The 17380-nt window shown below is 42.7% G+C and overlaps 2 protein-coding genes and 1 long non-coding RNA gene across 6 annotated transcripts in view; 2 read left to right on the top strand and 1 right to left on the bottom strand.

The window, feature by feature from the left end:
- The window catches only part of TRPM1 (transient receptor potential cation channel subfamily M member 1), a 124458-nt gene extending 114730 nt beyond the window's left edge, over nucleotides 1-9728 (top strand). For all 3 annotated transcript variants that reach the window (XM_061347561.1, XM_061347559.1, XM_061347560.1), the window contains 4 exons: nucleotides 638-782; nucleotides 2585-2784; nucleotides 3877-4009; nucleotides 5924-9728. In XM_061347561.1, coding sequence (XP_061203545.1) covers nucleotides 638-782; nucleotides 2585-2784; nucleotides 3877-4009; nucleotides 5924-7202 — 1757 coding nt within the window. In that variant the 3' untranslated portion in view covers nucleotides 7203-9728. The remainder of the gene's footprint in view (nucleotides 1-637; nucleotides 783-2584; nucleotides 2785-3876; nucleotides 4010-5923) is intronic.
- A 2058-nt stretch (nucleotides 9729-11786) lies between these two features.
- The window catches only part of MTMR10 (myotubularin related protein 10), a 39839-nt gene continuing 34245 nt past the window's right edge, over nucleotides 11787-17380 (top strand). Inside the window, exon 1 of one of the 2 annotated variants that reach the window (XM_061347570.1) lies at nucleotides 11787-11840. In XM_061347570.1, coding sequence (XP_061203554.1) covers nucleotides 11787-11840 — 54 coding nt within the window. Of the gene's footprint in view, nucleotides 11841-16476; nucleotides 16658-17380 lie in introns of those variants that run through there. The other variant, XM_061347568.1, reaches the window with a different exon arrangement.
- Nucleotides 15540-16808, bottom strand: LOC133209151 (uncharacterized). Its single transcript, XR_009724611.1, has 2 exons — nucleotides 16640-16808; nucleotides 15540-15696 (listed from the first exon to the last, which is right to left on the bottom strand). It is a non-coding gene; the product is annotated as an uncharacterized LOC133209151 (long non-coding RNA).

Here is a 17380-nt window from a genome sequence, read left to right as displayed (position 1 = left end):
GAGGCAAAAGAAGTCAGGACCCAGCACAAGAAGGGTCCATCCAGGGGACAAGCACGGGTCCCAGATCCACCCAGGAGGCAGGGCTGAGATCTGCATGCTGGCAGGGCTCAGGCAGGGACAGGTATGTGTAGGGGTGTCCTGCAGACCCAGGTGAAGCTGGGCCAGGACCGTTAAGGCCTTGTTAGTACACTCAGGGACCCAGTAAAAGTTTAATTTATGCTCAGCAATCTGGGATCACTAAGTGGATCTCTTTATCTCTTTGGCAGGGTATGCACACAAGTTTGGATGAGAATTCTTTTTTAATTCCACTATTAATATGTACATATGCACATTAAGATCTTGTCCTAGACTGTTACTGTGAGAAAAAGAAAATCCATCTGAATCTGAAGAGAGAGCCACACTGTACAGTGAACTTGGAGCTGTCTCTCTGTTCACTATTACGGGAAATTACTTTTGTATTCTCTAGTTAGAAGCAGAATTTGAAGCAGATATTACACATACTTGCTACTGGAAATAAACTGAAAATATTTGTTTAACTTGGCAAATTTTATGCTTGTGTCATCATTAAATAAATGTGAATGTTGTTTGTAAGTATCAGGCAACTTGTGAAAACCAACCTTTCCTGTTTCTTCTTCAGCTCCCTGTGGGGACAATCTTTATGACGATGATGGTAAACGCCTCCCTCCATGTATACCAGGAGCCTGGCTCACTCCTGCTATTATGGCCTGTTACCTCTTGGTAGCAAATATCCTGTTGGTAAACCTGCTGATTGCTGTCTTCAAGTATGTAAATAATCATGTATTATCTTTACTTTCCTAATGTGAGAGTTTCTGTGAGAGTCTGTTAACTAGTTTTGCAAGGCTTTGCATTTGCACTCAGAATCTAATGACTCTATGAACATGACTGGCAAATACTTGCCATGGTATATACATTGGGAAGGAGTGGAGGGAAGGTTGCTTTGAATTTGCCACCAATTGCAGTAATGCATGTGAGAGAATCTGGATGCTTCCAGTCACTATTTAGTGGCTAGTGACAGGCCTCAAGATTGTTTTGCAAAGGTCAGAAACAGAATCCATGAAACCTACATACATAGGGAAGCCCATGGAGGCACTAGCAAACATGATTCAGTGGATTCAGTGATAGGATGAAATCTGAACATACAAAGCAGGAGCCATTTCCTCTATCACTTCATCATCTGGAATAAAAATAAAATAAAAAAAAAAAAAAAAAGACTTGAAATACCTACTTGTAAGACTTTCTGAACAGTCCACCTGAGACAAGCAGTTGATCCCTTTGGTGCCCATAAATATGTAGTATTGGAGGGCTTTCTGGCATAGGTAGCTGGTGTCACAACAACAAAAAGAGTTCATTTTGTGCCCAGAAATCTACAGTTTGCAAAACCTGTCTTTTATTTGATGTATGTGGCTTTAAAGGTCATGAATTTTCAAGTGCTTAAATGCCAGTCACATTGCTAGGGAGAAGGGGAGGAATCTTACAGTGGCAGCTGTTACTGGCTGAAGGACCAAGGAATCAGGAGTTTGGGAAGTAGGTCATGCTTGTTAACTCCTGCCATCCCATCATGACTGCAAGGGGGTGAGACCTAGCTGGGGAATTCCTGCTATGCATAAGACACAGAATGAAGGCAGATTGCCATTTAGTATTGGTAAATATAATCTCATGCATGCTTAGCCAAAAGAAACCAAAAACTATGTGTACTCAAGAATTCTCTGGTTTCAAAGAGATACTTTAGCTGGTTTTGTGAATGTAGATACTCTAGAGCACAGAAAGTTTGAAAAGAAGTGGACAGAAAATGTAAAAAAGGAAGTGCCAGTATGAGAATCATCAGAGAAGTGGAGTGAGCTGTCTGAGCATACTTTAAAATAGTTCAAAGAGTTTTATCTAAGTCTGCTTTCTCTTAGTGTTCCATAACCATGACTATTGTCATCTCTGAATTGAATACTGTCACTTATACTTCTTCATATCCACTGAATTACAAACTGAAACAGCTTTATCACACCTTATTTTGGTGTAGAAATGATGAGGCCATGGCTTCCAAGAACAAATTGCTTTACAAGAATATGCACCATGTTTTCAAGTCAGAGGTGCAAGTGAATAAATTTTGAAATTAAGACATTTTGTGAAAACTTGAAATTTTCTATGTAGGTCAAGCTGATTGGCATTTTAAAGGCAAACTATGTGAAGCTTCTGGGTTTAGCATACAAAATACCTTTCACGGATTTAATACTTTTGTAATATCAAAGACTGGTATGTGTCAACCAAACCCCAAAATAACAATTATGCGATCGATAAATCGTGCAAGTTTCTTTTCACTAACACCTAAAGGACTTTGTACAGTAGAAGCAAATAGTCTAAGAGGTGTAAGGGACGCAGAGCACTTACGAGTACTGAAATTGTGACTTCTAGCTAATCATGACTTCAGCAAGTTCAGCAGCATCAACAGAGAGCTGAACCAAAGCAAGTCATGTCCCCTTATGTTGTTATTTAGCTGATGGTTTTTTCAACATAAAACTTGCTCGGTGCTAAGTAAACTTAGGGGCCTAATAGAACCTTTGTTCCCTTTCAGCAATACCTTCTTTGAGGTAAAATCAATATCCAACCAAGTGTGGAAGTTCCAGCGGTACCAGCTGATCATGACATTCCATGACAGACCTGTCCTCCCACCACCAATGATTATCTTCAGCCATATCTACATAATCATCAAGCGAATCTGCTGTCGCTGCAGGAAGGGTGAAGGAGACCAGGATGAGCGTGACAGGGGACTGAGTATGCATGAAATCACTATGTTGAGCAATTGCCATTGTATTAGCAGAAAGCAGCAGCTTTTCCAATGCTGAATGGTCAAGAGTATTTGCAGAAGACAGTATGGGAAAAATTTGTATCATGTTCACAGCTCTTGAGATTTGAGGGTTGTTGAGAGTATACATTGCTGTGCTGCTGCTGCTGACTTCCTTTAACATGTTTCCTTAAAACAGTGAGATGGCATCTACTTAATGCAGTCTTACCAGGTTCTAGTAAAGTTCATATGTTGGGAGGGGCAAACAGGAAATTGAGAAGAAGGGATCACAGTTTTAAATGTCATCTGTACAGTTCTGTGATTGTGAGCAACCTGTGTCTAAGAGTATCCCTGCTTCCATTTCTCCATGTTAGGGATTTATCTGGCATCTCACAGGGCAACAGCAAGGATGTCTTCTAACATACTCTCTAATTGTTGATTATTATGTTCATTATATGCCTTGCTGAAATAATCAGATGCTCACAATTATCCCTCTATTTGTACATTTCACAGGAACATTGCTGCACAATATGATTGAGCTAAAAAGGGGGAAAAAAGTAAATGTAACACTCCAAATACAGAGACACATTCCAAGAAGGATGAAATGTTCCTAAGAGCATACATTTCCCTTTGGTTTTCCTTACATTATTGTAATTTTTGAAGCTCTTATCCAAAGAATATCTGGGAAACAATCTATTGTCTGCTGCCTGTAACTGGCATCATTTTAAGAACAATATTTGAATGAAGGAACAGTGAAACTGGCAGAGATTGCCCTAGTCTTTATAAAGTAAAATCTAGTCAGGTTGTTCAACGTGTAGCACAGCTGTTAGAAAGTGCAAAGGCCATTGAGAAAATACATGTCATAAAAGCAGTGATGGTCATAATGCATTACGTTGTCTCCATGACTGTGGCCTTCTTTGGCTAAGTGCTCATTCCCTGTTTACAAAATCATCTGCTCCTTTAGTGCAGGAATAGAATGTGCAGTATCTGTATATCCAAGATAATCTGCTAAATTGGATTTAAATTGACTGCCAGAAGTTCAGAAAAAGAAAACTCATATTTTGTTCTTCTGTTTTGCACAGAGTTATTTCTAAATGATGAAGAGCTAAAAAAGCTGTATGAGTTTGAAGAGCAGTGTGTAGAAGAATACTTCCAGGAAAAGGAGGATGAGCAGCAGTCATCTAATGATGAACGCATTAGAGTTACTTCTGAAAGGTACCAATTACAAGAAAAAACCCACACCACTTATCTGGAACAGTAGTGGGGTTTTTGTCTTCATTATAACCAAAATTGAGGTAAAGTACAAAAGATTTAGAACTTGAAGAAAACCACCACCAGTTCAGAAGCTGATCTGAATCCTGAGTAAATACTTGTGAAGGTACATCTCTCACGAGAGCAAGCTTTGTGTGGTTCCTGATGGTATGACACTAAGTCACTAAGGCTGCTGGTTTGGGTAGCTTTGGTATTAGAACGTTTTTATTCCTGGTAAATTTTTGACCTCTCAACCATCTGCCTATTGCATTTATGCTTTGTTTGAGCAAATTTAGACTTGCTGAACTTCCAGCAGTTCATCCAACCATGAGAAACATGTTAGGGCTTAATGGCAAAAGCACTGAGGATTCTTCCCTTGGACCTATGGTTTACATTAGGGTCCAGCACTCACAATTGCTGTATTTTACTGCTGAATTTTACTCTCTGCCACAGATTCTCTTGGAAACTTTGAACAAAGCATTTAGCTTTTCAGTCTGAGTTTTCCCATTTAAAACGCAGAATATTCACATGTAAATCATTAAGCTGTTCTGAGGCCTAGGTAATGTTTACCTATTGTTGCGTATGCACACAGTGATAATGGTAGCAGCAGTTTTTTAGCAGGTCACATGGCAGGACTGTTCCCAAAGCTCTGCCTATTCTGTTAGTAGTTCTCAGTCAAAAGATAGGGTCTTTAGTCACTTCTTTGAAATAATGAAAAATTCTCCCTGTGATGAAAATGATACGGAGCTTAAATACTTTCACCTTCATTTACCTTGTGGTATTCTGATGACGAACTAGTCCATATCAATTTCTCTACCTTCCTTCAATATTTCTTATGAAGAATATTCTTATTCTTATTAAGAGTATTATTATTTCTACCTACCTTCCTTTCAATATTTTTTATGAAGTAGCTCTGTGACCCATATAATTCTTTAATAGATAAACATCTTTTTCTTGAAGGGAGGCCCTGGTCTTTTTGCATTATTATATGTGAAATTTGAGAAGAGAGAAGTAAATGAAATATGCTATGTGTATTTGAGTAGTTTCTATTGCACTATTTATCCATGGCAATTTGTCAAAATCCTAGGTATTGTGGCGGAGAATAAAGCAGGGCTGGTAAGCCTCGCTGATTCACTATGGTCTATGGGCACAGATTTGCTTATTTCTCACAGCTTCTTGCTCCAGATACTTTGTCATCCTTTGTGTGTGAGAGAGAAAGAATTTTAATTTCATTCCCACAGTTACTTTACTAATGTATGATCTCTAAGTCTCATTATAATGCATTACTTTTATATACATTTTTCTCGTACCATCGCTTTCATTATGATATAAATCATAAAAGAAAATGGGAAAAAGTATTATTTTAATTGAACTAGACAGTAATTCCACTCCCTTCTGCTGATAGATAATTGAAAGGTATTTCAGGAGCTAAAGTAATTCCATACACACCAGCATATGTTCCCTCTTGCACATTTACAAAATCTATTTTACATCATGCCTTGATGCTATTTTAAATCATCTAGTGAGCATGTCATTGGAAATTATTTTTCATATCATAAATAAATGCTTCACAGTGAAAGAGGACAACTAAACATTAAGTGGTTGGCAAATGGAAATGTTAGTAGTAGGCTGTCCCTAAGGGCTGCAACTTTTGTACTCTTATAGCATGTAAATAAGGGCAAAGTTCAACTAGCCCTCTGAGATGGTATATAGGTAATAAGAAAATGCACATGTATGCTAAACATAGGAAAAAAGAGTGATATATGATACACAGCACAAAATTCTGCCTTACAAAGAAATGAGTAGCTGGGTACCTGTGAAAGGTTACTGTGCCGTTCCACAGCTTCTTTTCTGTGCTTCCTCTTTTATACCCAACAGAGTTGAAAATATGTCTATGAGGCTAGAAGAAGTGAATGAAAGAGAACACTTTATGAAAGCTTCTCTTCAAACAGTCGACCTTCGACTCTCTCAGTTGGAAGAGCTGTCTGGTCGGATGGTGAATGCTCTTGAGAAGCTGGCAGGTATTGACAAAACTGAGCTCACGTATACACGTTCACGGGCTTCGTCTGAGTGTGATGCCGCCTATCTCCTACGGCAAAGCAGTGTTAACAGCTCTGATGGCTACAGCATGTACAGATACCATGTCGGAGGTGATGAGCTAGCGTACGATGAGAGTACCACTCCTATGTCACCAGCTATGGGATTGCGTAAAAAAGCCCACTCTGTTGGTACCAGAGAAGATGGAGCAGACCCAAGGATGCTCGTTCCAGAACACCACACCAGTTTCCATTGTACCTCTAGTGCTAATGCAGTCACTACAGCAGATTACAGTAAATCTACATTAGAAATTGCACAGAATGCTTCCAGACCCCATTCTGGTTCAGGTGGTTCTGAGGATGAAAAGCAGGGGATTTTCCGGAGTGATGGAATGTTTCCTCAAAGTATAAACCAGATAGATGCTGTAACAAACAGACAGTCAGTACCAAGATCAGATTTTCAGAATACTCAGTTAAAACTAGAACGTACCAAGTTAGAAGCAACCATCTCTTATCCCTTGGACAAATCTAAAGCAATGCGCTATTTTCCTCCTGAAACATTCAGTGCTTGTCAAACCACTATGATGAAGTCAAGGAGCTTTATATTTGCACAAGGTGGGAAGCTGGTTGGAGGAGTTAACAACTGGACCACAGAATACAGTACCATTATGGATCAGGTGTGCCCTTCTACAATTGAACAGTGGGCCACAGAGTGGAAATATGAAGTTGAGCAGCAGCTTTCTCAGGAGCCTCCTCCAGAATACCCTGGGTTTATCTCTGAAGCAGAAATGCAAGCAGAGCAGAAACAGTTACAGACAGACACAGATGATGATGGCAATGTTGGTGAGGCAGATGTGAGTGCCTCTTGCACCTCTATGCCTGCCACTTACAAGGGTGAGAAAGATAATTTACTATCAGTAAAGCCAGAAAGGACTTCTGGGTTCCCCTCAGTACGGTCAAAGAGTTTGCACAGCCATTCTCGGAAAGCCAAGTCTGTAAAGGACAAACTAAACAGACCAGGACATGCCAGCAGCGTAACTAATCTGGTGGTAGCATTTGGCAGTGCAACAGAAGAACAGAAAGCTAGGCAAGAAAATGCATCGACAGAAACTGAATGTTAAAATGGATTATGGCCCCTATTTCACCAACAGTCAAGAAAGCAGCATGACTAATTGAACAAATTACGGATTTTAAAATTAATTTCTAAAGAATAATTTTGTATGTATTTGTTTCTTTTCATTTTAAAACTGAAGTATATGCTCTGTTCTTAAACAAATGCTTGGTGGGTCAGGTGAAAGGGAGATGTTCTCTCAGGAGCAGAGAAAAAGTAGGCATAGACCACAGATGCCAACAGTATAGATCGATCTTTGTTCCATTTCAGCCTCCCTCATAAGCTCATTTACTGAAAAGCTCTTTATAAAATCTCTTGGAAGAAGGACAATATTATTATGTAATAATTTAGAAAATGTTTTTTTCTTCTTTTTTATCAGAAGACTTCTTAAACTGAACAAATTTTTAACCAGTCTCGGTTTTTATCCTCCCTTATGCAGCTGGTTTCTTTGTAGCCATTGTGTTTTTCAGATCAAAACAAAATTGTTGGAGGCAAGATAAAATTATGCAGTCCCCTCTTTCATTAATGATTTCATGCATGCTGCTTAGTTCCTTTTTTGAGAAAGGCACAACATAGCAGTTTTCATCCACTGAAACAAGCAAAATTGTGTTTGGAGAAACCTGACCTGGAAAGCCATGTGCAGGTATATTCTTGGCCTGTCCTTAAACTTTAGTGGTATCATCTTGCTTTCAGGATCACATCTGTTCCCACCCCAAGGCATGCTGACAGCCTTAAACTGTTGAAAAATGGTGATCATTGTTTCAGAGTTTTTAGGGAGATTTTAAGTAAATGAAGTATACAGAGATTTTAATAATATGAATCCAAAATCTGCATTAATGTTTTGTATAAATGGGATTACAATATAAGGCCATGTAGGGTAAGAATCTGGCTTTTTTAATGCCTGCAAGGGAAACCATACTAAACCAGGAAAGGTGTTCTGATGAGAAGAGGTCAAAATGCAGCCAGTCTGTGTGTTTGAAGCAAATCTACTGCAACAAATTCATCTTTGATTTTGCAATTCCATTATGATGACACATAAGAAACAAGGAACAGTTTCTAGCAGTCAGCCTAAATAACAAATGAATTTTCCAGAAGATAATAGAAATTCCATACATTTTGCTTGAGTAAATTTCACCAACAATTGTCAAAGGGAAAAAAAAAGTCTGCAGTGAAGGTGTTTTCTGTCCCTCAATGACTAAGCCTGGAAATCCACATCTATAGTTAGTTTCCCAGCACACTTGCCTCAACAGTGGCTTTCTAAGTGCTGGGTTTTGACAGTTTTCTTCATAATAAAGTGATGTTATTTGCCTCATTATTCTCTGTTTACCTTTTAGGAGCTCTGTTTTCCCAGATATTCAGCACCTCTCTGTGCCAGGGGATGCATACCGTTGAACAGACAAGAAAGAAAGTTAAAGGCATGTTACTTGTGCACAGAATACTGGTCAGAAGTTTATGCTTAAGTCATTAACTGTCAGGACTTAGAAGATTTTGAAAAGACAGGATTTCTTTTTTCCCCATCATCAGCTCCACAGTGTGTAGGTCTCAGTATCCCCCTTGATAATGCTGATTACAGCATTTTGAAATGCAGAGATTGATGGAAGACACCACAAATGCATTGATGGCATCAGCTTTTTGTTGTTTGTATTATACTTTCACACTCTGTCCATACTGATACCTTCAAGTACTGTTACCATACTGAACGATCACATTCTGCATAGACTGCATAGACATTTCTGAAAGTTCCGTTGTTTTGTACTGCAGATTTTTGCTAGCTTGCTCTCATTAGCAGGTTTCCTGGTTTCACTGTTGTCAGAACAGTGCTGACATTGTGCTTTTCACGCGGGCCTCTCTTTTATTCAACTTTAGGGAACTTGACATTTTGTAAAAACAGAATGACATTTGAAATCGTTTCACTTCCATGTTTACTTCTCTGTTACCATTCTATGCAACTACATAGCCATTTTGTATGTGTGGTTAAAATAGCCTCCAGTTTGCCAATGCCTTTTTATCGTTTGCCTGCACACTCACCAGAAACCAATTCATTAACAAGCACAAAGGGATGCAGCTTTTCAGCACTTTGCTAAACTAGCAGTATACATTGTGGAATGAAATACAGCGTGTTGCATACCTCTTGTTACATTGTCTTTATAAATCATGTGTTAAACTATGCTGTGTTTGACCAGTTATTTTTTTATCATTTAGATTTATCAGATAGCATGTAGATTTCAAGCAAAAACAGTTTACCTTTGTATTTACTTCCTTTGTGTAAAAATACTTTTAAACACATGAGAAATATGTGAAATGCATTCAGTACAAATTCTCCACTATAGCAATATCAACACACTAATCTGTTTCATCTTAAGCAGTGCATGGGCTGAGTATTTTCTAAGCAAAGTTTCTTTTTTAACATTTGCCAGTAGTTTCCATGAAGTTCTTTATACACTGATGACTTAATAGGGCATGGATGTTTTCTGTGTTCTTGCATAGCATGAACTGAAATGATAACCTCTCTGCCATTAAATGTGAGGTAACTACACTGGCTTTGGCAGTTAGACATACAGCCATTTTAATAATATTTAAATATGGCTCTGTATGTGCACAGAAGACAGATTTGGAGCATGTTAGACAGAATAGAGATCAGCACATTTGCATGTCTGCTTACATGCTTTCTTGAATACTGACTGAAAGGATGCAAGCACAGAATTTGCATTTCTGAAGAGGCATGTTTAATACTGCCTTTCAGGAAGATGCATCCCTCCTACTGCTTACTATATGGTGTCTCCACAGCAGTGTTACTGGGAATTCCACTTACCATTATTTATTATGTGCTTGACCTGTACTGAACCATGTCAAGCCTACAGAGTCTGTACTCTAAGGCTGTATCTGCACAGAGGCATTGCACTGGGGTAATTCAAGTTTGTTCACCTTACACTGTCTTTTGCAATACAGATATTTCCCTCAAGGGAAATGTTTTAAACATGGCATCTAATTGTAATATTCAGTAGGCAGGTTTTTAACTATACCAGCTGACTGCATGAGTTACACTTTTTTTTATGTTGCACTATTCTGGGACTAGCCTGACATTGCTCTTGGAAGCCTTTGCTATTGCATAATCACTCTTTCCATTTTAGACATTGGCTTTTGATACTTGAGAACCAAGAAAGTCCATTTTCCATATTATTAATGAATTAAAGTAGCCATTGAAACTTTCCAAGTATGGTTTCTCCATACTGCTTCTTTGGGTGCTTTCTGAGGTTCTGGGCTTGATACCATCTTTGGCAAAATGTGTATCTGTCCTTCTAAATAAAAACTTAAAATAACACAAATATCTGAAAGGCCTGCAGAAAACAGAAACATGGGCAGGGTGCATGACCAAGGATTTTTTCATTACACCTGCAATATCCATGAGACTGTACCATTAGGGGAGTCGTGGGTCGTGAACCCACTGACACAAAGCCAGTTTGCAGCTGAGCACTTGCTATGGTGGCGGTGAGTTTTCAGGGGGTCAGCAGCACATGGGCACATTGTTGGGGTCCCTTCTAGTAGTGCCATTGCCAGCACAGCACTTCTGTACCACTGTCCTTTCTAGTCACTTGTAGTTGAACTAGTATTATGCTTAAAAGCTTGTTACAAGCAAAAAGGAGACACACCTTGTATGTAAAATTCAAGAATTTATTGTTAGTGTAACAGATTTTAACAGTCTAATATATGAATTATTGTTAGTCTAGATCTAATTACAAGAGAGGAGAGACAAGAAGAGAGGACACTACAGCTACACTACTACAGGAAAAAAAAAACCAAATCCCAACAAGGTAAAATCAATCTATGCACACTTCCTACTATTTCCCCCCTCTTTTTTAATGTTATGCTCACATTTGCACTGATACTCAGGTCAATGGCTGCAATGGGGGTAGTGAGGAAATTCTGACAGTCACCCATATCCCAAATCCATCACTAGGATGAGCATGATGTTGTTGGTTTATTTTTCCTTATTTTTTCTTTTCATGGGGACATTTTTATGTTTGCTACCAACTTTCTATTTTGTTTTTCTTTATGGGCCTTCAAATCCTACAGTTACACCTGAATTTCCTAGTCATTATAAAAATTGCTTTCACAGCTAAACCAAGGGGCAGCTCAAGGCAGGTTAAGACAAGTTCAAACAAAGCAATCCTGACAAGCCTCAGCCCTGAGGCCTCACAAAATCAGCATAAAGCCTGGGGCCTCTTACTGCTCTATTCTAGGCTACCTGAATACATTACCCCTACAGGTGTTTTTCTCTCACTACAGCCACATGCTCTGCTGTGTCACCTGAGCTGAGTTTTTTAGCCTAATTGTGGATTTTGATCTCCAATTAGGATCCAGCATCAGACAGAAAGTCAAAACAGGTATAAGGACTGGCTGATAATGGCCATTTTCTGCCCATTACAGCTGGTGCCAGGGTCCAGGGGGCTTACATAGTTAAAAACCAGTACACAGCAGGCTGCCAAAGCACAAGCCTTGGGAGAAGTGAGACAAGAGCTACAGTTTTCCTTAAAACCAGTCTTACTTTTGCTTTTTCCAACTTTTAGCCTGATCTGCAGAAACAAAATGTGATATGGTAAAGTGGTGCTTTATGGTTGATGCCCTTGATCTTTACAATGGATGTAAGGTATGTCTTGATAATAGGCTTCAAATTATTCTTCACAGTTGTTCAGCCAAAATATTAAGTGCCTGTATCCACTTTCCACTTGGTGTTAATGGAAAAGGAGTTGTCTAATTTCATCTGCCTGCTCTTCTTGTCTCTTCAACATTCAAATCCCTATGAAGCCACAGTGTTTCATCCTGCATGATTGCAGACGCAAGCATATCCCTTTTCTTGCACTAAGTGGACTGCTGTGCTCAGCAAGCTATTTTCTGAGCAGGCCAACGGCCCTCAAAATGGCCATGAGAAAGTATTGGATTCTGGTTTAGGAGCACTGGTAGTCTAAAAGTCATTGTCACAATACCTATGTAAAACAGCACAAGCTGAGGTGGAACACTGTACCAATGAATAGCTCCAAATAACTCTAAGGAAGTAATATCTACATATTGATTTAAAAAAGTACCCTTAGGCAACATCATTAAATTCCCACACAGTGAATATGACCTCCACTCCTTGAAAAGGAGGCTTTTTCTGACATACCTCAAAAAACTAAAACCTTTGCATAGCTTTTGTAACTTTTTCATATCTTTGGCCAAGACTACTGAAGTCGCTGTTTTATGTAAATAATCACATTTTAAATATTTCTGCTGTATTTTCATCAAGGACACTCAGGAAAGGCATTTTGCTTTCCAACTGCTTAATATAAGGCATAATGTTTCTCTTCAATAAGAGGTAAACTGGCTTCCTCAGAAGTCCCCAGCAGAAGTCCCACATTTGCAGTCTGAGGCAACTTGGGTGCGCAAACTATTGAGTGCACAAGCAGGGAGGTGTCGAGGTAAAGCTAAATGAACTGTAATGCTTTCAGTGAGAAACAGACTTTCATGGGTGAATCCCTGATTTGCAGACTTGCCACATACTTGCTGTGCTCTGGGCACATAGCTGTGAAATCGGACATGAATGACTTTGTGTCTTGGAGTTCAAATCATTAATTAAAGTATTTTTCAGAAAGCTATAAAAACATATAGTTACCATAGAAATACAGGGCTGGAAGCGATCATCTACACTGAGGCACTTTTAGCTATGTTGATAGCATCAGTGACAGATGGTGGTCTAACCTGTTCTTGAAAATGCCTAATGAAAGCTATTCTCTTATTTGCTGAGAGATCAAAAGGAATCAGTATGAAAATGTGTTCTGATTTAACTCCAGCCCTCATGCATTGCACAAGTCAGTCCTTCCCCAGCCAGAGCTGTCTTCCAAGGTTATACCAGAACTCTTAGGAAGATACCTGATCTGACTGGCAGTCAGTATGGTAGGTTATGCACCATAGCTCAGCAGATCAGTATCTCCACTGTTACAATCTGCATTGTGTGTAAAAAGAGGCCCCAGCATGTGTGGGGAGGTGATAGCACCAGGAGAGCAGGCCAAGCAGGTTCTGGAGGGCCAGGCGGTGGACCAGTGTAAGGCTCCTGGTCAGTCTAGCACACGGGAGGTATCACTGAATAACTTGTCAACAACTTGTCAACTAATAAATATCAAGGGAAGGAAAAAACTGCACTGAGTAAAAAGTTGTATTTTTAAAATTAATGAGAATCAAAATAGACATCTGCAGCCTTTCCAGTTCAGCTGCCTTTGTTGCACAGCTAGCTTCCCACTGTTCAAGACTCTCTTCATAGAACAAAGGCATTCTCAGAAACCTCTGCTTTAGCAGAACTGTTTGAAAACAGTGCACAAGTGAGGCAAGCTGGGGTGGCTGGAAATGGACAGGACGTTGGGTGCATTGCTAAAAAGGAGTCAGTGGATCCAGAGGATTTCCCTGCTTATCCTGCTGGCTCTACCACCACTCCCCACCCCTGGCCTCCTCTCCTGCCTGCCTGCCTACCCTGCCCCACTTGCCTGCCCTGCTCTGCCTGTCTGTGCTGCTTGCTTGTATCCCACTGCAGGTTGTGACAGAACTCCTCCAGAATACTTACATCAATTCTGTTTTCTCCTCCCACTGGCATAAAACTCTTCCAGTGGCAACTGTGGCCAGTTCCTTGTGATTTTATATTCACTGAGAGCTTAGTTTTGATAGCATTCATTCCCTTTCAGAAGAGCACTGCAATTTATGAGTCAGTGCAGTCCTTACTGGCAATCTGTGCTATCCTGTGCTCATTCCCTGAAGAGCGAGATTGCATTTACAGCCTCTACTCAGAAGGCTCTGTGCTGGTGCAGAAACACTCCTGTATTCTGAACTAGTACAAGTAATTGTCAGTTTTAATATCACGGGCAAATTTGTTACATGCAATTTCAAACCTAGCTGATCTGGGCAGTTTCTGCCTTCCTTGCCCCCTTGCTGTCTCTTTCCCCTTTTCTGATTTTAATTTCCTTTCAACAGTATCCTGAATATGAACAAAAAAAACTTTAATGATGACGGCAAGTCCTGCAGTATTTCTCACTTCTCAAACATTCATGGGATTTAGCTTGTGAAAGGGCTACATCACCAGGAGGAGTGGTCCTGTGGCTTGCTCTCACAGCACTGCTGGGCACTCAGCATTACACCACCAGCAGCTGCTGCAGCACAGTGCGCTTTAAAATGGGCATGGACTGAGCCTGAGACAATGCCAGGCTGAATAATGCCACTTAGATAATGTTGTCTGCAGCATAAAATAAAAACCTTGTGTGTGGAAATACAGGATAAAGGGACAGGAACTGTCAGTCAACACCAAGTAAGACTGGACTGTTGTGCAAGGAGATGCACTTGTTTTAAACAGACTACACAGTGGGATTGTTATCTTCTCCACTTGCAAGTCCAAGAGTAGTGCACTCTTATGGAGGTGCTTGCTCATGTTCTCCCCTGGGCTGTAGAATAGCTTTGAACATATGCATTCTTACTTAAACCTAGGAAGGTGCCAGAGGGGGTTGTTTCACTTCTCACTGTTCAAACCTCCCTCCCTGCTGGCATGAATGGGCATCTCATCTGAGTTAGGGAATCCTGATTGTGCCCTAAAGTCTGTTCTTTCATTGAGCATTCACCCTCTGACTTCACAGGAAAATCCCAGGGGCCATAGTGCAATGTAATGTGCTTCCTTTTAATGATAGTAAGCAAAGATGCTGACCCTGCAGATGATGCTGGGTGCTGCATGTTTCATTTTGTGCCTAAAAACATGTTGTTTTTCTGGACTTTTGTAGTTCTTTGGTATCTTTATGTCATGGTAATATTACACCACCACTGTGCTGTAGAAGGCCTTTACTAACGTTATCTTGCATGTGAGCTGTTAGGGAAAAATGACAGTATGCTGACCAAAACTGTGCTTTTTAATAAGGTGAGGCTGCAGCACCCAAATGCTAGCTGTTAGTTTGGCAAGTCCTGGTCTTCAGCTCTTGCCCCTAAACCACGGGCTTTGCAGTGAACTGTGCTTGGCTCATAACTGGGACCATCACTGCGGTGCACCAGCTAGCACAGAAACTAGCAGCCCTTCTTACCATACTTGAACACCAGACTGGACCTCAAACTCTGGAGGGGCCTGGCTGGTTTTACCCATTTCTTTTGTGCTGCGGCCACCAGCAGGAGAACCAGACTCTCCCCCCTTTGTTGGTCTCACCGGCAATGGACCCATGTGGTCTCACTTTAGGGCTCTCGATTAAATTGCATTTCCTTCTAAAGTGTTGTTTCTCACAGGAGGTGTTCCCGCAGTGGAGGCCGACCACATTCATTGCGGTCAGTACTCCCATCTGCAGCGTGGACCTTTAGGGGTGCCAAGGGCCACTTAACAGACATAAGCTGTTACTCAGTTTCTTCCTTACTAAAGGAGAGAGAGAGCAGTGTTGGGTTTTGGTAGTTTAGGTGGGTAACTCCTTTATTTCCATGTTCTAGAGAAGCTCGAGTGAGTAAACCAGGAGTGCCTAGAAAGATCAGGGAAAAAGGGAATTACTGGGATGTTGGATCTGCATCCACCTCCAGCAGGTGGTAGTTAGACAACCACAAGGGTGGCCACGCACAGCTGTAACGTGACAGGCCTTGTGTAACAGATGCCAGCACACCTCGGCAGCAGAAGCATGTTCATGCCGGAGCTGGTGCACGGCAGCCCTGGGAGCAGTGAAGTTCTGCCGCCGCAGACCCGAGCGGGCTTTCACAGTCCGCCTGCGGCCCAGGACTGCAGACACCCCGCCCTGCAGTGCTCGTCCCGGTACCCCGGAGCGCCGCCGCTCTCGGTACCGAGCTTGGGGGCAGGGCCCCGGCCCACCCTTGGGGCGACGGGGCCGAGCGCGGTCTGCGGTAACCTGCCCCCGTGGTGGGTCCGCCCGGAATAGCTGTGCTGGCGCTAACAGCCGTTAAAAGCGGACAAAGCGTGAGCTGCCGGCCCCACAGGGCCGCGGCCGCTTGCGCTCTCTGCGCCGCCGCACGAGGCCGCTCCCCCCTCAAACATGGCCGCCCCAGCAAACCCCGCCTCACTTCGCTGCCGGCCGGCGCTGCCGTGTCCCGGCCGCCACCGGCGGTAGAGAGGTGCTGGGCCGCGGCCGGGCGCGCTCGCGGTGAGGCGGAGGGAGCCGCGGGGGGCCCATGAGGGGCTGCGGCAGCCGCAGGCCGGGCCTGCCCAGGCGGCTGACTCCTCCCTGGGGGCAGGAGGGTGCGCTCGGGCCGCCTCCGCCGCCGCCCGCCGGGGCCGCCGCCGTGTGACTGGAAGCGCGCAGCCCCGAGCTGCCGCGGGGCGTCGGCACCCTGCCCCCGCGGGACGGGGCCTGCTGGGCCCGGCCCGGCCTGCCGCTCCCTCCCCGCCCGCCGGGGTCCCCGCCGGCAGCGACGATGTTTTCTCTCAAGCAGCCCAAACCCACCTTCAAGTCCTACCTTCTGCCGCTGCCTCAGGTAACAGCCTTTTCCTTCCATTACTGACCTGCTCGGCTCTCCCGCTCCCGTCCCTGGCCTTGACCCTGCGCGCGGTGCCGTCGGTGGATCTTGCCCTCCAGCGCGGCGGCTGGGCCGGCTCGGCCCGAAGGGTGCGCCCAGTGCTGGGCCCGGACCTTCTCCGCGCTAGGCTCGGGGTCCCTAGCTGGTGGCGGCACGCCAGCCCCTGCAGCCCCGGGAACCCTCCGCCGCTCGGGGAGACAAAAGCGGGGGAGCGGGTGAAGTCGCACACAAACATTGGGTGAGCAAATGCTGGTGACAGGGACAGGCTTCGCTCGAGGAGCAGAACTAAATCAAAATGAGCTCTTGTGCTCGTTAAAACCAGCCAACGTGAGATTATATCGGAAAGTTACGAATAATGCCTCAGGTGCGCACGTTCCTTTGGGTGGGATCGGCGTTACCAGCGGTCGCGCTGTGCAGTAATTTGGGAAGAGAACAGAAGCATGCCTGTTGCGCAGAGTTGAATTCTCACCATAGCCATGGTTTCACGTTTAAAAAACTGCTGATCGCATGAATAAGAAAATCAAGTGCTCCATGTAGTGCGTATCCCATCATGAGTATCTGGTAGAGCTACCAGGATTTCTTGGTGTGGTCCGTGTGCCCTTGGCAATGTGATTTTAATTGATGTATTTGTGACCAGGCAGAACCTTTTCTAAGCAGCGTGTTTGACATGTTGACTCACGT

The sequence above is a fragment of the Neopsephotus bourkii genome, unplaced genomic scaffold (assembly GCF_033783945.1).
Source record: "Neopsephotus bourkii isolate Nb327-2 ecotype Australia unplaced genomic scaffold, CSIRO-AGI_Nbou_v1 NB_318, whole genome shotgun sequence".
NCBI classification, from domain to species: domain Eukaryota; kingdom Metazoa; phylum Chordata; class Aves; order Psittaciformes; family Psittacidae; genus Neopsephotus; species Neopsephotus bourkii.
This window is presented reverse-complemented; position numbering and strand designations above follow the sequence as displayed.